Source organism: Mustela erminea, chromosome 15 (assembly GCF_009829155.1).
Source record: "Mustela erminea isolate mMusErm1 chromosome 15, mMusErm1.Pri, whole genome shotgun sequence".
Taxonomy (NCBI): Eukaryota; Metazoa; Chordata; class Mammalia; order Carnivora; family Mustelidae; genus Mustela; species Mustela erminea.
Window position 1 is genome coordinate 12,486,522 of NC_045628.1, and position 17,320 is coordinate 12,503,841.

The 17,320-nt window shown below is 46.4% G+C and overlaps 1 protein-coding gene across 4 annotated transcripts in view; it reads right to left on the reverse strand.

Moving 5' to 3' along the window:
• Positions 1-17,320, reverse strand: part of FARP1 (FERM, ARH/RhoGEF and pleckstrin domain protein 1) — a 273,312-nt gene that overhangs the window by 66,954 nt on the left and 189,038 nt on the right. For all 4 annotated transcript variants that reach the window (XM_032315064.1, XM_032315065.1, XM_032315063.1 and 1 more), the window contains 3 exons: positions 10,995-11,037; positions 8,242-8,320; positions 861-958 (listed from right to left, as the gene is read on the reverse strand). In XM_032315064.1, the coding sequence (XP_032170955.1) occupies positions 861-958; positions 8,242-8,320; positions 10,995-11,037 (220 nt within the window). The remainder of the gene's footprint in view (positions 1-860; positions 959-8,241; positions 8,321-10,994; positions 11,038-17,320) is intronic.

Here is a 17,320-nt window from a genome sequence, read left to right on the forward strand (position 1 = left end):
GCTTCATGTGTCTTGGGGTTTACTGAACTCCGGAGGACGGAATATAAGATGCGCCATCGTTGACAGTTTTAGGTCTTAAAGCTAATGGGCCATATTCGATGATGGATATTAAGTCCAAGAACAGGACAGAACAAGCTTAGTTTACTTGGATGCCATCTGTCCAAGCTTCTCCTCCAAGTCAAATGAGATTATCAAACAACTGTGTACTCGTCCTTAAAAAAAGGGGTGCCCGGTGGGCACAGTCAGCTGAGCGTGCAACTCTTGGTGTCAGCTCAGGTCACAATCTCAGGGTCCTGAGATCAAGCTCTACACTCAGAATGGAGTCTGCTTGAGATTCTCTCTCTCACTTTTCCCTGCCCCCTCCACTGTCTCGTTCTAGCTCAAATAAAAAACTAAATCTTAAGAAAAAAAGAAAAAAAGAAAAGAAAGTGGGGAGCCTGGGTGGCTCAGTCATTAAGCGACTGCCTTCGGCTCAGGTCATGATCTGGGGGCTGGGGGTCCTGGGATCGAGCCCCATCGCGCTCCCCGCTCAGCAGGAAGCCTGCTTCTCCCTCTCCCACTCCCCCTGCTGTGTTCCCTCTCTCGCTGCCTCTCTCTCTGTCAAATAAATTAAAAAAAAAAAAAAAAAGGAAGGAAAGAGTAGACAGAAACCGAGCACAGAATTCACAGGCCAATGCTGGGCGTGGTGGGTACGCCCATAAAGCTTGAGGAGTACGGTCCTCAACCCACTGGAACTCGGGCTCGCAGCAAAATAACACAAAGGCATCGTTACTGTGTTTGGGGGCTGTGACTCCTTCCCCGCATCCATCGGGTCGCAAGGGGCTCCAACAGGACCTCTGGAGGAAACGAATGCCACTTACACTGTACGATGTGCGAGATGAGGAGGGCCGCGCTCGTGTCATTACAGGTCAGCCTGCCCTGAGCCAGGTCCTGCTTCACCTGCAGAGCGAACAAGTACCTGTGGACACAAACACACCCGTCCGGCGTCACACACTTTCTGGCTGACGGCACGCACGGGGGGCGGGAGGGGGGTTCGGTGTCAAAGTCAGGCTCAGGTGCACATGGTGAGGAGCTGGAGAGAGGTAAACAGAGCAAGGAAAAGAGAGCCTGCGTCGTCCAGCATGAATGCCCGGGGCCAATGGCGGCAATGTCAACACTCATCCGTCACTAGAAGGACCAGGAGACATGCTAGAACCTTCTCATGTGAGGACAAATACATTTTATTCTTTGGCTCTACCTCTCCATTTAAAAACCTAAGACTATCTTATGCCACTCTCTAAATAATTTTTGCAGGGTGTAACAAAAGTTTACGTTTTTCCCCCACAGATCAAATGTATGAAAAAAATAACTTTAAGGATCAGAGAATAACAGTAGGTCATTATCGAGGACAGAGAGAGCTCTTTTGCCAACTGACTTGGAAAGACATGAGTGTTTTGTGTGTGTGTGTGTGTGTGCGTGTGTGTGTGTGTGTGTGTGTGTGTATAGTGTAACAGTCACTTAAATTCTCCCAAAAGTCTCAGTTACCAATCTATAAAAATTCATTTTACAGTTATTTTTATATTGCAGAATAAAGCAAGGAAACATTTTTGGTGGAAGAAAAAAGAGGTATTTATAGATCAAAGATATTACGTAAAAACAGTGCAGTGTAAAAACTGATTTGAAAAAAAAAATCAACAGGAACACCTACATATTTTTAGGAAGATATTTGCTAGTTTTGCCCTAGAGGTGCTACCTCAGTAGCAAATCTTGGCAGTTGGATTCTGGCAGTCTGCAGTTACTGGAAGGTCACAGAGGAAGGTCCATGGAGAAATGACAGGTTCCAGGTATGGGGTAGGTATGAGTCTGGAGTATGTAGTGAAGTCAGAAAGCAAGGCGGCTTGGAAATATAAATGGGTTGTATTAAAAAGGCAAAAGAGGGGCCCCTGGGTGGCTCGGTTGGTTGAGTGTCCGACTCTTGGTTTCAGCTCAGGTCATGATCAAAGGGTTGTGAGATCGAGTCCCAGGTTAGGCTCTGCACTCAGTGGGGAGTCTGCTTGAGATCCTTTTTTTCTCCCCTCTCTCTTAAGTAAATCTTTAATAAAGGAGGGGGGCAAAGAAACATCCTGAAGGAGTGTCCACCTGCCAATGCTGTGGCAACTTGAGTATCAATTATAATAATTAAAGTGAATCAAAACACATGGATTTGATAAAAATTCCTGAGTCCATTTCAGTATTCAAAGAGAAAGCAGGAAAAACATAGGAATTTGAGAATGAGGGAGGCAACGTATGGGATCAGGAAGGTCCCCTTCCTGCCGCACCTTGCGACAAAGTCTGAAGTGAGGGAGAGCTCCTAAATTTTCTAAATGCATCACCACTGGAGGAAACTATGAAAGCAATTCTTGGTAACCTGAGGTAAGAAATGGAGCATGGACTCTGCATCTCCAACAAGAGCGGCATTTCAGGATATTTGGAAAATCCAAGTAGAGGAGGCAAAGTTCCTTCCGGAAGTATGCCGACTAATTACCGCAAGAGTCCGGCTTCCACAATCTCTAAGACATTACAGACTCTGGCAAGGGCTGTTAATCAGCGTTAAAACCATCCAGGAGGGGCGCCTGGGTGGCTCAGTGGGTTAGGCCGCTGCCTTTGGCTCAGGTCATGATCTGAGGGTCCTGGGATGGAGTCCTGCATCGGGCTCTCTGCTCCTCTCTCTCTCTCTCTCTCTGCCTGCCTCTTTCCCTACTTGTGATCTCTCTCTGTCAAATAAATAAATAAAATCTTAAAAAAACAAAACAAAACAAAAAGAAAAACATCCAGGAGATTGAATGTTTGCCTGGAGACAAAGTAGCATGACTTCACTTCGCAGTGGCGAGATCAGAACACCCCCACCCTAATTCAATGATGAATCTTGGCATTGTTAATGAAACGGGAAACACACAGCATCACTTCTGATGAATTCTGGACCCAAATGTTCAACCAGTACCCATCAAGCCTATCGAACGACCTTTCAGTTTTCTAGAAAAGCAGAGGATGGAGGAAAAAGCTAAATGGCACCACGAGGATGAAATCTGACAAATTAAGGAGGTGCGGCATTCTACCATGTACCGGGTCCAGTTTCTTCAACAAGGTGGTATCATGGTGTGGGGTTGTGGGGGACTCTGCTGGATTAAATGAGGTCCAAAGGACATAACCAAGTGCAGCTCTGGTCCTACAGTGAATCTCCTTTCAGATGAGCAGACAAAAATGACATTTACGGGACAGATGGAGAAATCTTAGCATGGCCATGGTAGTAGGAGAAATGAAAAGTACATATGGAAAAATCAGAAAGGCTACCACACTAATGTATTACCTAATGCTCACCCCTGGGCCACCGGAATACACTATTTTACCTTCTTATTCTTGCTTATCTGCATGTTCTAACTTTCTACACTGTACACCTGTGATTTTTGTAATAATGACAGGTTATTTTTAATTAAAAAAAAGGGGGGGCTTTTAATAAGATCAACCATATAGGTTGCCATAAGAAATAATTGAAGTAACGCATGGAAAGCTCATGGCTAGAACAAACACATTCAATAAAAGTTAGCAATTTTTCCCTTATACATGAAAAACTAGAGATGCCCGGCTGGCTCAGGCAGTGGAGCACGTGACTCTTGATGTTAGGGTCATGACTTCAAGTCCCGTGTTGGGGGTACAGCTTACTTAGTAAAATTTAATAAAAAAGAAAGAGAGAGAGAAAGAGAAAAGAAAAATGAATCCCCTTTAAGTTGCTTAGGAAATTCCATTTCTAAGAACTAAAAACAACTACAGAGGCATTTTTGGAACAAGCTCCCCCAAAAAACCCAAATCGAAAAACACCTCCCGATCCGCCAGTGGGTAATAGTTGACCTTTACACAGCCCCCCCCCCCCCCCCGACATTTATTCTTGCTCTCCCGTTCCCGGTCTCTGGGAAGTTAAAGGGAAAAAATGCAGAGACTATAAAAGACCCCAAACAAGACAAGAGGCAGCACAATCTGGCTTTCTGGATTAGGCAGGAGATATGCTATTTTGAACCTACACTTCTCAGACCTGCAGGCTTTAATTCTCTCTCTGGTTAAATTTTTAAACGAGTCGAGAACCTAAGAGCATTCCGTTCTGAGTAATTGACCATCTCCCAGTTCAAACATGAGGTCTGGAATCTGCAGAGAAATGTTCAGGGACAGATGAATGGTCAGAGTCTAACAGGTGCTGGGGACCTTTGGTGACGTCTCCTGCAGGCTCCCAGGCAGTGCTGGCTTCTGGAAGCTCACACGTTCAGGCATTCTGGGGGCTATAGGAAGAACCTGTCACTCCCTACTCTAGTCATATTTAGTCTCCCTGTTCTGAGGTCCTTGTAACATGAGAACAGTCTTCCTGGGCCCTGACAGTTAACTTCGTGACCGCTGTCCATCAGGGCTAACTTCGGGGATTCACCAACACCTTTCGTACTTATAAATTAAGGAACTGCCATCAAATTCACAGGAGCTAAAGGCTGAGTTAGCTCAAAAGGCACAAAATAAAACAAGACCAGTCAATGATGGACACTCAAAGTGCTAGGAACAGAGCGAGACCTTGGCAGCAGCCTGGGCATCTGAAGAAGGGCATGACGGTGGCCGGAACTCATCAGGAGGACTTCTGGGGACAGTAAGTGTGGCAAATCACACCAACCAGAGGCCCTACTTTGAACACGTCTATCTTAACTTATTTCGTTCGGGAGGTCTTCACTGTTCTTTCCTTATTCAGCAGAAAGTAATTTACAACTTCTCCGCCGGTCTCAGGAGATACCTGAGCAGGCCTTGAAGGGCAGCAAGTTTGGACGGATCTCACCACCTCTAAGAAGAGCACAGCCAAGAGGAAACCGGATCCGAACGGAGACAGGACGGCCTGAGCAAAGCGTGCTGAGAGGCATGTGGGCTCATCGAGATGGTCTTGGAGCTCTGTGGTGAGGAAACCTGGTAACCTCTATCCCAAAGACCGCTCCCCGCCGCGCTGTTTCAAATCCACACCTGCTTTTCCCCTTCTAGAGGCCACGGCCCTGGTGTCAACAGAACACAGCGCCACGGAAAGTGCGGTTCAATAAATAGAAAGGAATTCGGCCCCTTGGTTAACAGCAAAGTGCAATTTAATCTTCTATCTACAGACACGGGAAGCTGAAACCTATTCCAGAGGCCCCGAGAATTAACTGTAGAGCTAGAGTCACTCAGAGTCTGCTAAACTGCAGACCTGCCTCTGTTGCCCTCTCGTCCCCCAGTCCCTCGGCTAAAGTGCCGTCCACACAGAGCTTCCCCTAAACCTTCCCTCACTCCCTCTCTGCTGCAGAAAAGTGCCGGGAACCTCAAGAGGCCCATCATTAAACTTCTGCTTACACAGGAACTTGAGAATGAGGGAGGCAACATATTGGATCAGGAAGGTCCCCTTCCCGCCGCACCTTTCAACAAAGTCCGAAGCGACGGAGAGCTCCTAAATTTCCTATCGATTATCTTCACCCTTGCACCGAAAGGAGTCTATAGAAAAGATGTTTTAAATGTGGTTAACACTGGGAGCCGGAAAGCAAAGACAACAAACCCCAAAAGCTGCCCCATTCGGCTGAGCCTGTGTCACCTGAGGAATTTATCAGATCGGACACAGCGGTTGGCCACATACCAGGCACACTTGGCTAACAGGCCCCAAGCTGCATGGAATTTTCTAGCAAAAACCACCATGGGAGGAAACTACAAACCTCTAGAGACAATGATTTGCAAACACTGAAAAGGTGCAGAAAACTCAAAGCAAATTAGAACAGGAGGGGGAAAAACAAGGCTTCATGCCACCAACATCCCAAGGAGGACAGAGGTACAGCGACAAACAGGAGGCAAAGGCACACTGCCCTGTGACAGCTGGACTCGCCTTCACATTGAGGTTGATATTCTGAGCTCCGAGCAATGCATGTTCCAACCAGAGGAAACCCAGCCCAGATGCAGAGACCCAGCAGGCCCAGCAATGACAGCACCGGAAGCCTCTGCTGTTGTTGGCCCATCCTGTGCCTCTGGACATCGCAGTCCAGCTGCCTCTCCTCCATGGGGGCTGTTCTAGAAAACCACGCATACTTCCCAGAAGGCTGAGGGCTCCCATAATTCCTGGCCAATTAATGGCTTCATCCATCTGAGGATTATCAGTGGAGGTAGCAACTTAGTAGCAACTCACTCAGAAAATGCAGAGGCACGGGAAGAGCCACCGCCTTCACCTGTTCCTGGAAGTCCACATTCCTGTACCTGACACGGCAGCACGGCGTCTGGGGGGCCTCTCAAACAAAAGCCGGCAGAACCCAATCCCTGACTTTCCACCCCTCTGCAATCCCCCTGCTTCCCTCTGCTCCTTTTTTAAGTCAAAGTCTAAGTCAAAGTCTAAGCATAAGACAAAAGTCTAAGTTTTCTACACCCCCCGCCCAGTCTCTGCTTCCACCGGCCCCTCACCAGGATGGATGGACCCCATCTCCAGCACAGAGCCCAAACGCAACCACGCTTCTCCGTTTCCACTCCTGCCACCTCCTCGGGGACCACCAGTGGAGAGCAATGGCTTCCTCATGGAATTCCCAGCTCTCACCGTCTTGCGACACCCGCACGGCAGCTAGACTTTCAACCCTACCATCCAGCCAGCCTCTGTCCTGCCTCACTGCACGTCGCCCTGTCTTTTCCTGCTATGCCAGCCTTCTCTAGGGTACAGCTGGCCCTTGAGGGTGATTAGGGGTGCCAACCCCAGGGGCAGCCTCAAATCTGCATTTAACTTCTGACTTTCCCAAAACTCAACTACTGTTGACTGGAAGACTTACCAGTCAGAAACATAGCTAACACATATTTTGTAAGTTATATGTATTATACATTGTATTCTTATAAAAAAAAAAAAAAGTAGGCTAGAGACAAGAAGTGTGAAGAAAATCCATTTGTGAAGAGAAAGTGCATGTAGTCCCGTGTTGTATTTATCACACTCTCACGCACTCACGCACGCATGTGCCATCTGCACGTAAGTGGACGTTTGCAGCTCAAAGTCCCGTTCAAGGGTCCATTGTATTTGAACATCCGGAGCTTGTTGGTGCCTTGACCACCACCAACCGTTCTTCCTACCTGGAAGGCTCTTCCTCCAAGGAGGACTGAAGGATTCTCATCACGTGCTCAGACACGTACCACTTCCTCAGACTGACCCATCTGAAGCTGTCACCTGGTCGTAACTGTCCATCCTATCATCCTTCCTCAGTTACCTACAGAGATCTTACCATTATCTGATATTTGTTCTCGTTCATTTAATCATTTTATCCGCTCCTATGAGAGTCAGGCTTGCCTTTTCACCACCATATTCCCAGAGCCTAGGACAACGCATACAGCGCCCACTTCCTAAGCACTGTTGATGGAATGCCTCCGTTCCTTTGCTAAATGACGGTCAACCACCCAAGACATTGTGCTCCATACCAAGAGGAGGACAAGGAAGGGACACGCTTAGCCTAATCAGCAACAGCTTGAAAGCCATGTGTGGGAAGAATCTGGCTGGCCAGACTAGTAGGTCACTCATCCGGGCACTCTTGAAAGGGTGACACTCTGTCTTCAGGCATTCCCACCAGGCTCTGCTCTCCCCTAGCGTATATCGTGTGTCTTCTGCAAGTTACACAATGATGGCGATGATGCGATCATGCATGGCCTCCCTACGGGCTCCAGCCACCTCGTGCATAATCCTGCTTCTCCTCAAGACAACCCTGGCCAGGTGCCAGCAGAGTCGCACTGAACAGGGCAATGAGCAGAGGGACAGAGGGAGCACGGAAGCTGGCCAGTCACACAGGGACCAAGGGCAGGCCTGACTCCATACTCTCGCTTCTCCCACTTGGCCAGCTTTCAAAGAAACCGAGCATTGGCTCATGCCCACGCACCCATGGCAGCAACTAAAAGACACTGAGCTACCATCTTGGTTTCCCAGAGTCTGACTTCCCCAAACCGTCCTGTGATGTGACACACAGAAGAAAGAACTAGGACCGGGAGAGGTCACAAGCCCAGTTCCCTTCACGGCTTAGCTTTCAAGAAACCAGGTTTTGAGGAAAACGTGGTGCTTTCTCTCTTGCCCTGTTTGTAGGCGGAGCTGGGAGCAAAGGGTTACAGGAAGGACAGCGCAGACGCCGGTCAGGGAAGCGCTGTGGATATGTGTCATCAGACAGTGGAGAACACGGACCTTCTATTCTCCTCGGCACCCCGTGGCAATAAATACCCAGTTTCCAAACCACTAACCTTGTGAGTTCTTCTTGGAGTTGTGTGTGGTCAGGTGGAAAGAATTTCACCACAAACTTGACAACAACATGCTTTGGCCCTAAAAGGCGGGGAGAGAAAGCAGGAAAGCATTTATTGATTTGTTTCAAGTGCAATTAAGGAAAAAGACTTCAGAGGGTATATCAGACACCAAATAATGAGTCTCATTCCAAGCTGCCAAGAGCACATCTGCTGACATCCGGGTCACTGAAGCGGCAGCTGAGGTACTAATTCCCACTCCCACGTCGCAGAGACACAGCTGCCTGTTCTAAAACAATGCTGTGACCTGACTGTTTGGTTCAGGTATTAACCTTTTCCTCTGAAGACTTAAACTGTACTCAGATTGTAAAAACAGGCATTTGCCTTAAAAAATTTATCTAATTGGCGCTTTTAGTCCAAATGGAGGCCTCCTTTGGGTAACTTGAGGGAAAAATGAAAATGTCAGTCGGTTTTAGGATTTAGGATTTTAAGCTCTCCACCAGGTAGAGCTGCTGATGGGCTCATCAAATATGTAGGAGCACCTACCAGGTGCTCCCCTGAGCTCTGGAGAGAAGACAAACAAGGCGTGGCCCAGCCCTCAGCCCTCAGCCTCAGCCCTCTCAACCGTCTGCAGATGAGTTCTGCCAAAATCAGGAAGCAGACCCAGGATGCGTGGACAGGGAGCAGATCAAGGAGATGGGAAACTCTTCAGAATTAAAACAGAACATCAAGGGCGCCTGGGTAGCTCAGTGGGTTAAGCCGCTGCCTTTGGCTCAGGTCACGATCTCAGGGTCCTGGGATCGAGTCCTGCATCGGGCTCTCCGCTCAGCAGGGAGCCTGCTTCCTCCTCTTTCTCTCTCTACCTGCCTCTCTGCCTACTTGTGATCTCTCTCTGTCAAATAAGTAAATAAAATCTTAAAAAAAAAAAAGAACATCAAGTTAATTACAATAATTTATAACCTGAATCAGAGCTTGTTCTGATACATGTATCAAATTTCATATCTATCAGATATATATAAGCTTATATGAATTATAGACCAGAGCAGTCTTACAGGTTCTGCCCTTTGGAATGATAGCCACGAGTTTACTAAGGTCTATGAAATAGAAGGAAATATAATGAAATCCAAATTTTAACAGCAGTTGTGCAAAAGCAGAAAACGTCTCTTTGCTCTACCTTTCGCTGTCACAAAAAATAATGTTGTATCATCATCTGTGATCACCCATTTAAGTTGAGGGAAAAAAACCCCAAAAGCGACAGAAGATGAAGATGTGGACAAGAGACAGAAAATTAGGAGAAAAATGAGGCACAGAAATACTGAAGCCCAGGGACACTGGGTCCCTTGTCCCTGACCACACTAACAATGAACAAAACCCCTCGCCTGTCGAGGCTGGATCATAAAGTAACGTGGCCAAATGGGGAAGACAGAAAGCCAGCCTGTCTCCTGTCCGCGGCAAATTCCGCGAGGCTACCAGATCCTTCTACAGCCTGAAACGAGAAAGAGGCTGTCCCTCAATGCAGAAGGACAGCTCTGTCTCACACCCAACTAGTCACAGCCCACGGGGATTGGAGGAGAAGCCCCGCTCAGGGTGGACCCAAGGGCAACAGAGGGTATCTCCGGTCTGCATTTGGCAACATGCTGAAAGACGCTGTTCCACACCGAGCATTTCCCAGGAGTTACTGCAGGCACACAAGCCATCATTCTGGATGTTTCGCTACCTCCACCCACCAGGTCTGGGGGCTTCTCAGCAACAGGCTCCCCCACACGTCCGGCTCTCCATGCTCAGGTTCTGGCTAGCCGCCCCATAAACCCATAAACATTAAACAAACAATGGAGGTTTCATTTTCAGCATCAATAATTGCTTAATTTAAATGACAGAAGATCAACATCAATTTCAAACGCATAAGGGCCCTACAGACGCTGCGCGCCTGGTTATTACACCCACATAAATTGTTAGAAGTGGCCCAGTGGGGTTTCTTAGTCAGACATTGAAATGATCGCAGCGAGGTGTCCTGGTGCTTCCTGTTCCACTAATGGAATCCGATTCTGTTTCTATCCTGGGACTTCTGCCCAGGCCGGGGATGCAGGGAGGGAGCATTTAGACTCTGAACTTGACCTCAAAACCAAGAGTGGGGGGCGGAGAGTGGAGGTGCTGTCCGGGTCTGAGTCTCAACAAGAAGGGAGAGAGAAAGCCTGCCTTCGTTCCTTACTCCTCCTTAATCTTCTCCAGCACACGATATAAATGCAAGCCAGACTCCCTTCAGTTCTACTCGCCATTCAGAAAGCCACGAGTGCCCCAGACACTTTCGGGCACCTCGTTGTTTCCACACAACACTTGCACTCTGATTTCCCAGGCTTTGGAGAGGCAGGACAGATAACCTAACCCCCGTCTTTGGAATACGGGGCTCCACCTTCCCCTTCAAAAGTGACAGTAACAAACACGGGCCTTGACCAAGGCAAGCTCAATTAGCCTGGGATGAACAATATGCGTTAGCTATGAATCGAGATTGGATTTTCCAAGCAAGGTTTTGATGACCAAATTGTTAAATATTAAAATTGCAGAAGTGACATTTTAATTGCAGTTGGTTTAGTGGATGAGGACAGGAAATCACGGGGTTAAAAAAAAAAAAAACAACCACCACCACCAAGAATCTGTGCCACCAGCTCGCTAAACGCAACAGGGCCAATGGTGTCTAGAAAAGGAACTAGTCTGGCTTCACACTTAACATCACTGTTAAACACAAGGGAGATACTTACTTCTAATCTGCTTGACAATAGGTTTTAAGAGATCCAGCCACACCTACGAAAGAAAAAACAGATTGAGACAAATTCTCAATGGAAGAGCACAATATTTTGAGACTTGACTTGGAGCTGTTTAAAATCACCATATTTTTGAGTATTTGAGGCCGTCTGTTCCTTTTTGCTGCAGGATGGTGTATCTCCCATCACCTACCACTTGCATAGTATAGATCCAAATTTGCTGATATCATCCCTGAGCTTCGGAGTTGAAAACCTCTCCCAGATGTCAAGAGTGAACTAAGACTTCTTTGCCTCTCTTTGTACTCTTCTCCCACAGCTAGTTCCTCAGCAAACCCCGAGGCCCCACTGCACGTCTGGCTACAGGGGGAGTGAAAACACATGTTCCTTAATGAAACAAATACCCACGTGTTGTTCGCATTTACAGAACAGCACATCTTTGAGGCATACGGGAAGGGAAGAAATAGGAAGGGAATGTATCTCTGTGCACCAGGCACTATCCAGAAGCTTCCAACCTCTCAAAACAAGGCCAGAAGGATTCAGGTTGCCTAGAAGAGGAACAGAGACTTGTAGACAAGAACCATCATTTGTCCAGACAGGCAGAGTAAGGACTGAAACCAGGCCTGTCCAGCTTCAAAGTCCAGATTCTTTTCACACACAGGCAGGATAGGAGGCAAAATTAAGAGAGTGCAGCCAACTGCCCTTAAGGATAAAGCATCATTTAACCATATTATCTGATTTCACACGCTGCTTTTCTCTGAACTCCTTCTGAACTGGTGGTCATGTGGAAAGGGTTCTACTGAAGACACGGTTACTGTGCTTAACGTAAACAGGTTCTTACAAGTAAATATGAAAAACACAACACTCTTGAACGATCCAAAGAATTAACAGGTAACTGACAGAAGAAAAAAAAAAAGTAACAATAGCTAACAGGGAAATTGTTCAAATTCAGGAGCAATCCACACTACAAATGCAAGGCAGAAAAATCAAATACCAATTCCACCCACTAAATTTGCACCAGGATAGGAGTATAGGTATCTGTATATTTGTACCGTAATACCCCAGCTTGGCAGGGAAACCTGCAGTGTCTTAACGCTATTGGTGGAGAAATGAATTGGTCTATTTCTGGAGACTAATTAGGTAATAATTATCTGAAGCCTTAAAAACCCCCACTCCTACACGTACTTTTCATCCAGTCATGGAACTTTGGGAAATTGTACAGTGATGCACGCAAAGATTTAGGTGAAATAAAAATGCTGTGATTAGCATTTCTGATGGTGAAAATTTTTTACAATAACACCAAATAAATAAGTAATCTCCAATAGGACACGTTATCACTCAGACATTAAAAATGATGTTCTTGTGGAATATTTAAGTATGTGGGAAAATGTGTTGGGGAGGTTGGAAGATGGATGATTTCCTGCCTTTCTCCATTATCTAAATCACCTTAAGTGAGCACTAAGAATTTTCACAATGGAAACACTAAAAATGTTAAATCTCTACTTACTCAGGTTACTCTTTCCCCATTCACCTTCTCCAATCAGTAATATTTCTTTAAATTTTTTTTTTAATTTATTTATTTGACAGAGAGCAGAAGAGCACAAGCAGGCAGTGAAGCAGAGGGAGAAGCAGGCTCCCCACTGAGCAGGGAGCCTGATGGCGAGCCTGCCGTGGGGCTCGATCCCAGGACCTTGGGATCATGACCTGAGCTGAAGGCAGTTGCTTAACCAACTGAGCCACCCAGGTGCCCCCAAGCAGTAATATTTCTTAATGAAATTCTCATTTCAGTATTTCCCATCCCCTACCACTCTCCTGTAAGGGGGACAAACAACATTAACAACAACGAAACAATGATATTAGGGGGATCTGGCTGGCTCAGCTGGAGGAGATGTGATTCTTGATCTCAGGATCGTGAGATCAAGCCCCAGGTTGTATGTAGAGATTAGTTACATAAATAAACTTGAAAATAAAATAATGGCATTACTTGACATAGGTTTATCTCCACTGTGATAATTATAAACCTCAACCTTCAAACGTGAGAACATAAACATTTAAAACCGCAATCATCGTTTGCGAGATGTATTTTTTAAGATGCCTAACAGATGGAAAAGGTGCCAAATGTATTTCCATGGGATAAGAAACGGAGATTGAGACCATCAGTACACGGAGTTGGAACTTAAAACCCTGTTCTTAACTTTTTTATTCATTTAACAAAAAATTACCGCATCCCCATGTTAGGTTCTGGGAATCCAGTGATGAGACAAACTTAGCATGGTTCCTGCTTTATGGAACTGATGGTCTAGTGAGGAAGAGACAGGAACCAAACCCTTCCTGACAAAAGTGAAGTTGTGTGACAGAAACTGACTGAAGGGAGGGCAGAGGACTCCCAAGGGCTGGGATGGAGGTCTGACCAGGCATGGATGTGGGGGGGGAACACGAGACCTGATGTGAACACAACATTGTTGAGGGAATGAGTCCCCGAAGATGACGTCGTGTGGAGATGTGAAGGGAATGCCACAGCCCCAGAGCAAGGCGGGTGGGTCAGGAAGGGGTCAGACTGCACCCCCCGCCCCCGCCGCCATGTTGCCATTCTTCATCCTTGTCCTCAGAGCAATATGAAGTTAGATTTAAGCACAGGGCTGACGACATCAGATGTGCTATCTTTAAAAAGATGAAGCTGGCAGTGTGAGGACAGAAGGGCCGGAGGAGATGTGGACTGGCCCACAGCAATTGTCTGGGCGAGAGGGAACACTATTCTGGACCAGGGGTGCAGAAGCAGGGATGGGGGAAAGTGGGTGGACTGAAGAAAAATTTAAGAGGTAAAATCAAAAGGGATTTACTGACGGACTGGATATGGTGGCTCAGGGAGGAGATAATGACCAAATCTATACTAGGATTTCCCCTGAGGGCCTCTGGATAGACGTTGGCGCCATTCACAAAGACAGGAGTACCGGAAGAGGGCCAGGATGGAGATTCTAGACTTTGATTTTATGAGGTGTCCTTGGATTTCATGAGCAAGAGACAGTATGGCAATGGTGGGGCGCATGTGTCTAGAGCCCAGAGGTGAAGCCCGGACCGGACATCTCACATTAGAAGTCGCCTCCACCCTGACTCCGTGGAGGGGAAGGCAGTCTCACCGAGTCCAGAGGATGAAATGCCATGACCCAAGATGGCGCCTCCGCCATGGAACAGGCAGGTGGAAGCAACGAGGACAGAAGGGAAAAAAGGAAAAGTTACGTCACAGAAGCCATGGGAAGACAGCGTTTCCAGAAGGAATTATACCAAGAACTACTGAAAGGTCAAATAAATGAGAACTAAAATAGAGAATGCGAGTTTCCATTTCTGGGTCGCAGGCCTGCGCTCGCCTGGCCACCATAGCTGCCTCAGGGAACCCCCTCCGAGAAGCTTCCCCATCGCCAGTTCTGCTGCAGAATCTGCCTCAACTTCCACAAACCACTTGGGACAAAACGACTGTGCTCTGGCAACATCAATGCCAATTTTATGAATTGTTTTAAAACAGCTCTCGTCTGTTTTTGGCATTTCTGTGGCAAGCATCAAACACAAGCACCAGTTTGAGCCAACGGAGCATGTGGTTTTAGAACAAGCAGGTCTGGGAACATCAGACCAGCAGGCATGAGGCTGTAGAGTAGGGCTCCGTGGCAGCAGTCACGCTGGGGGCCATCGATCACGTCATGGCTCACCCAGGGGGTTGGGGGGAGAACTCAGGGTCTCCGAGAACCTCTCTGTTTACCAGTTACAGTGTTAGCTGCAGGGCTCTGAAAAGGTCTTGCACAGAGAGGACTTAAATTACCCTAAATGGATGAGCTATAAGGAGCAAGAAGACAAATAGGGTTGCTGCTTGTCAGAAGTCAAACACGGAAGTTTTGATATATAGAGAGGGCCACTGGAAAGCACCTGAACTGGACGAGGTCATCAAAGACAGATCACTTCTCCACTCAACCTAAGTAGAACGGAAGCAAGCTCCGGCCAATTTAAAAAGGTGACCGAAGCGCCATCATATTTCTTTCCCTGCCAACTGGCTCCCCAGAAGGTCACAGCTGTAATGATCTATGCCTAATCCCACTATCCACCCCTTCGACCAAGCCACACATCCCTGTTCTTTCCAAAACCATGCTGCTGGTCTCCAGAGCGCCCCTACAGGGCCATGTTACCGGACTGTAAGGGGATTTGGTTAACATGAATGGATTTCTCAAAATGTCAGTCTCGTCAGTACAGCTCACTGAATCAGGGAACTTCCGGGCTAGTAAGAGGTTGCTGGGGCTGCTGGGCCAAACCACCACAGACTAGGGGACTTGGACAACACACTTTAAAAAAATTTCCTCACAGCTCTGGAGGCTCACGTGTCATGGGCTTGGCTTCTCCCAAGGTCTCCTTGACTTGCAAATGGCTGCCTTCTGGCCCTGTGCTCCCGTGATCATGTTTCTGTGGACATACACCCCTGGTGTCTCTTGGGTACATCCAACTTCCCTCTTTGTAAGGTGACAACTGTCGCCTGGATGAGAGCCTACTCTCCTGGCCTCACGTTAACTTCACCACCTCCTTAGAGGCCCTATCCTCAAGTACAGTCTTGTTCTGAGGTACTGGGTATTAGAGCTTCAACAAACAAATTTCAAGGAGACACAACTCAGCCCCTAACATCTACCTTCCAGAGCTTTCTAGCCCCGTCTTCTTACGTCTGCCTACATTTCAGTCAGGCTCCCTACTTTCCTCTGATCTTCGGTTAATGGTAGTGTTAGAAGAAACACTTCAACGCTTAGGTATGTAAGGAAAGGCAAAGTCAACCACTGTTCCCAAAGTGGTTTCTCGTCTTTCCCTTCGACATCTTTAGCCTCTGTTATTTTGGTGGGTGACATTTTAGGTAGATTTTGTAGGCAGCTAAAATATCTGAGGTATTTTGGAAAGGTTCTTATTGAAAGAAACTCAGTTACTTGGTATTAGAATACTGAGAAGAGACCATTTCTTGAGCATGTCCTGCAGTCCAGGCACTAGACAACTGCTTATATATTCTCATTTAATGTTCCTGACGATGCGGTCATTTTACACAGGAAGGAAGCCGAGTTCAGAAAGCTTCTTTAAGCTGCCCAAGGTCACACACAGCCAGGCTGCAAGATCAAGTTCATTTGACCCCAACCTTGTGCTTTTTCTGCAAATAATATGCTGCTCGTCTAAAAGCTAACAGACTCAACAAAAGCTTAGCTCACCTCTTCAGGTTTAAAAACCAAAACTGCATGTGATAAAAAAATTTCGACTGTAACACATATAGGAATGAGATAAAATGTTACAGCAAATTATCCAGTGTCTAGAATTCATGGCAACAAAGTAGTCTTTCCACAAGCTGACTCCTACAAGAAACAACTAGACTTTGAATTTTTATAACAATTTGCTTAAATGTAACTTTTTCATATTAATGGTAAGTGTGGCTTTCTTTTTAAACCTGTTAGACGTTTTTTTTATTCTGCTCAACATAGATTAACAGGGACTGGATTTATCTTCCTATATGAAAAACAAAACAAAACAAAACCAAAAGAAAAATATACTTAGCACAACAAATCCGAAAGCTCAGGACACCAGACAGTTAGAAACAGTGATCCCTGAGAGACAAGTAAAGAGAATCACAATCACTACACTTGCCCCAGCTTTCTGCCTTGAGCAAGTTCTGGACCATGGTACAGGGAGGAAGTATCTGGCAAACCCATGAATTAAAAAGATGGGGCTGAGAAATCTCCCTCCAGAAAGAGCATTTGAGAGAGTACAGAAGGTTCCCTTTGAGAGTCATCAACTGAATACTGATCAATGTCACCTTATAATAAAAGTACCCAAGACTGGGGACAAAGAACCAATGAAATGACTCAAGGTATCAGACCTAGAGCTCACATAGTGTCAGGACTACTACTATTTCTCACCAGCCGGACCAGACAACCTCATGATTTCTGGGGTACTGGGTAAGGTACAGAATGGCTGTCCCTTAGCAGTAAGTAATAATTAACCTGAGAGTATACACCAAACCAGTCCCATCTAACATGTCTTAAAATCCAGATCTGAAAGGACTAAATGGTTTCCAAATAACTTAATTGCATCCCAGGATACTCAATAAAAGTTTATAGGAATATAAAATATCCAGGATTCAACAAGGTAAAAGTCACAATATCTGACATCCAATAAAGAAAATCACCAGACATATAAGGAAGCAGAAAAATAGGGCCCATAATCACACACACACACACACATACACACAAAAAAAAATCTGACATGGAACACAGGTGTTAGAATTAGTGAAGGACATAAAGATAGTTAATTACAACTGC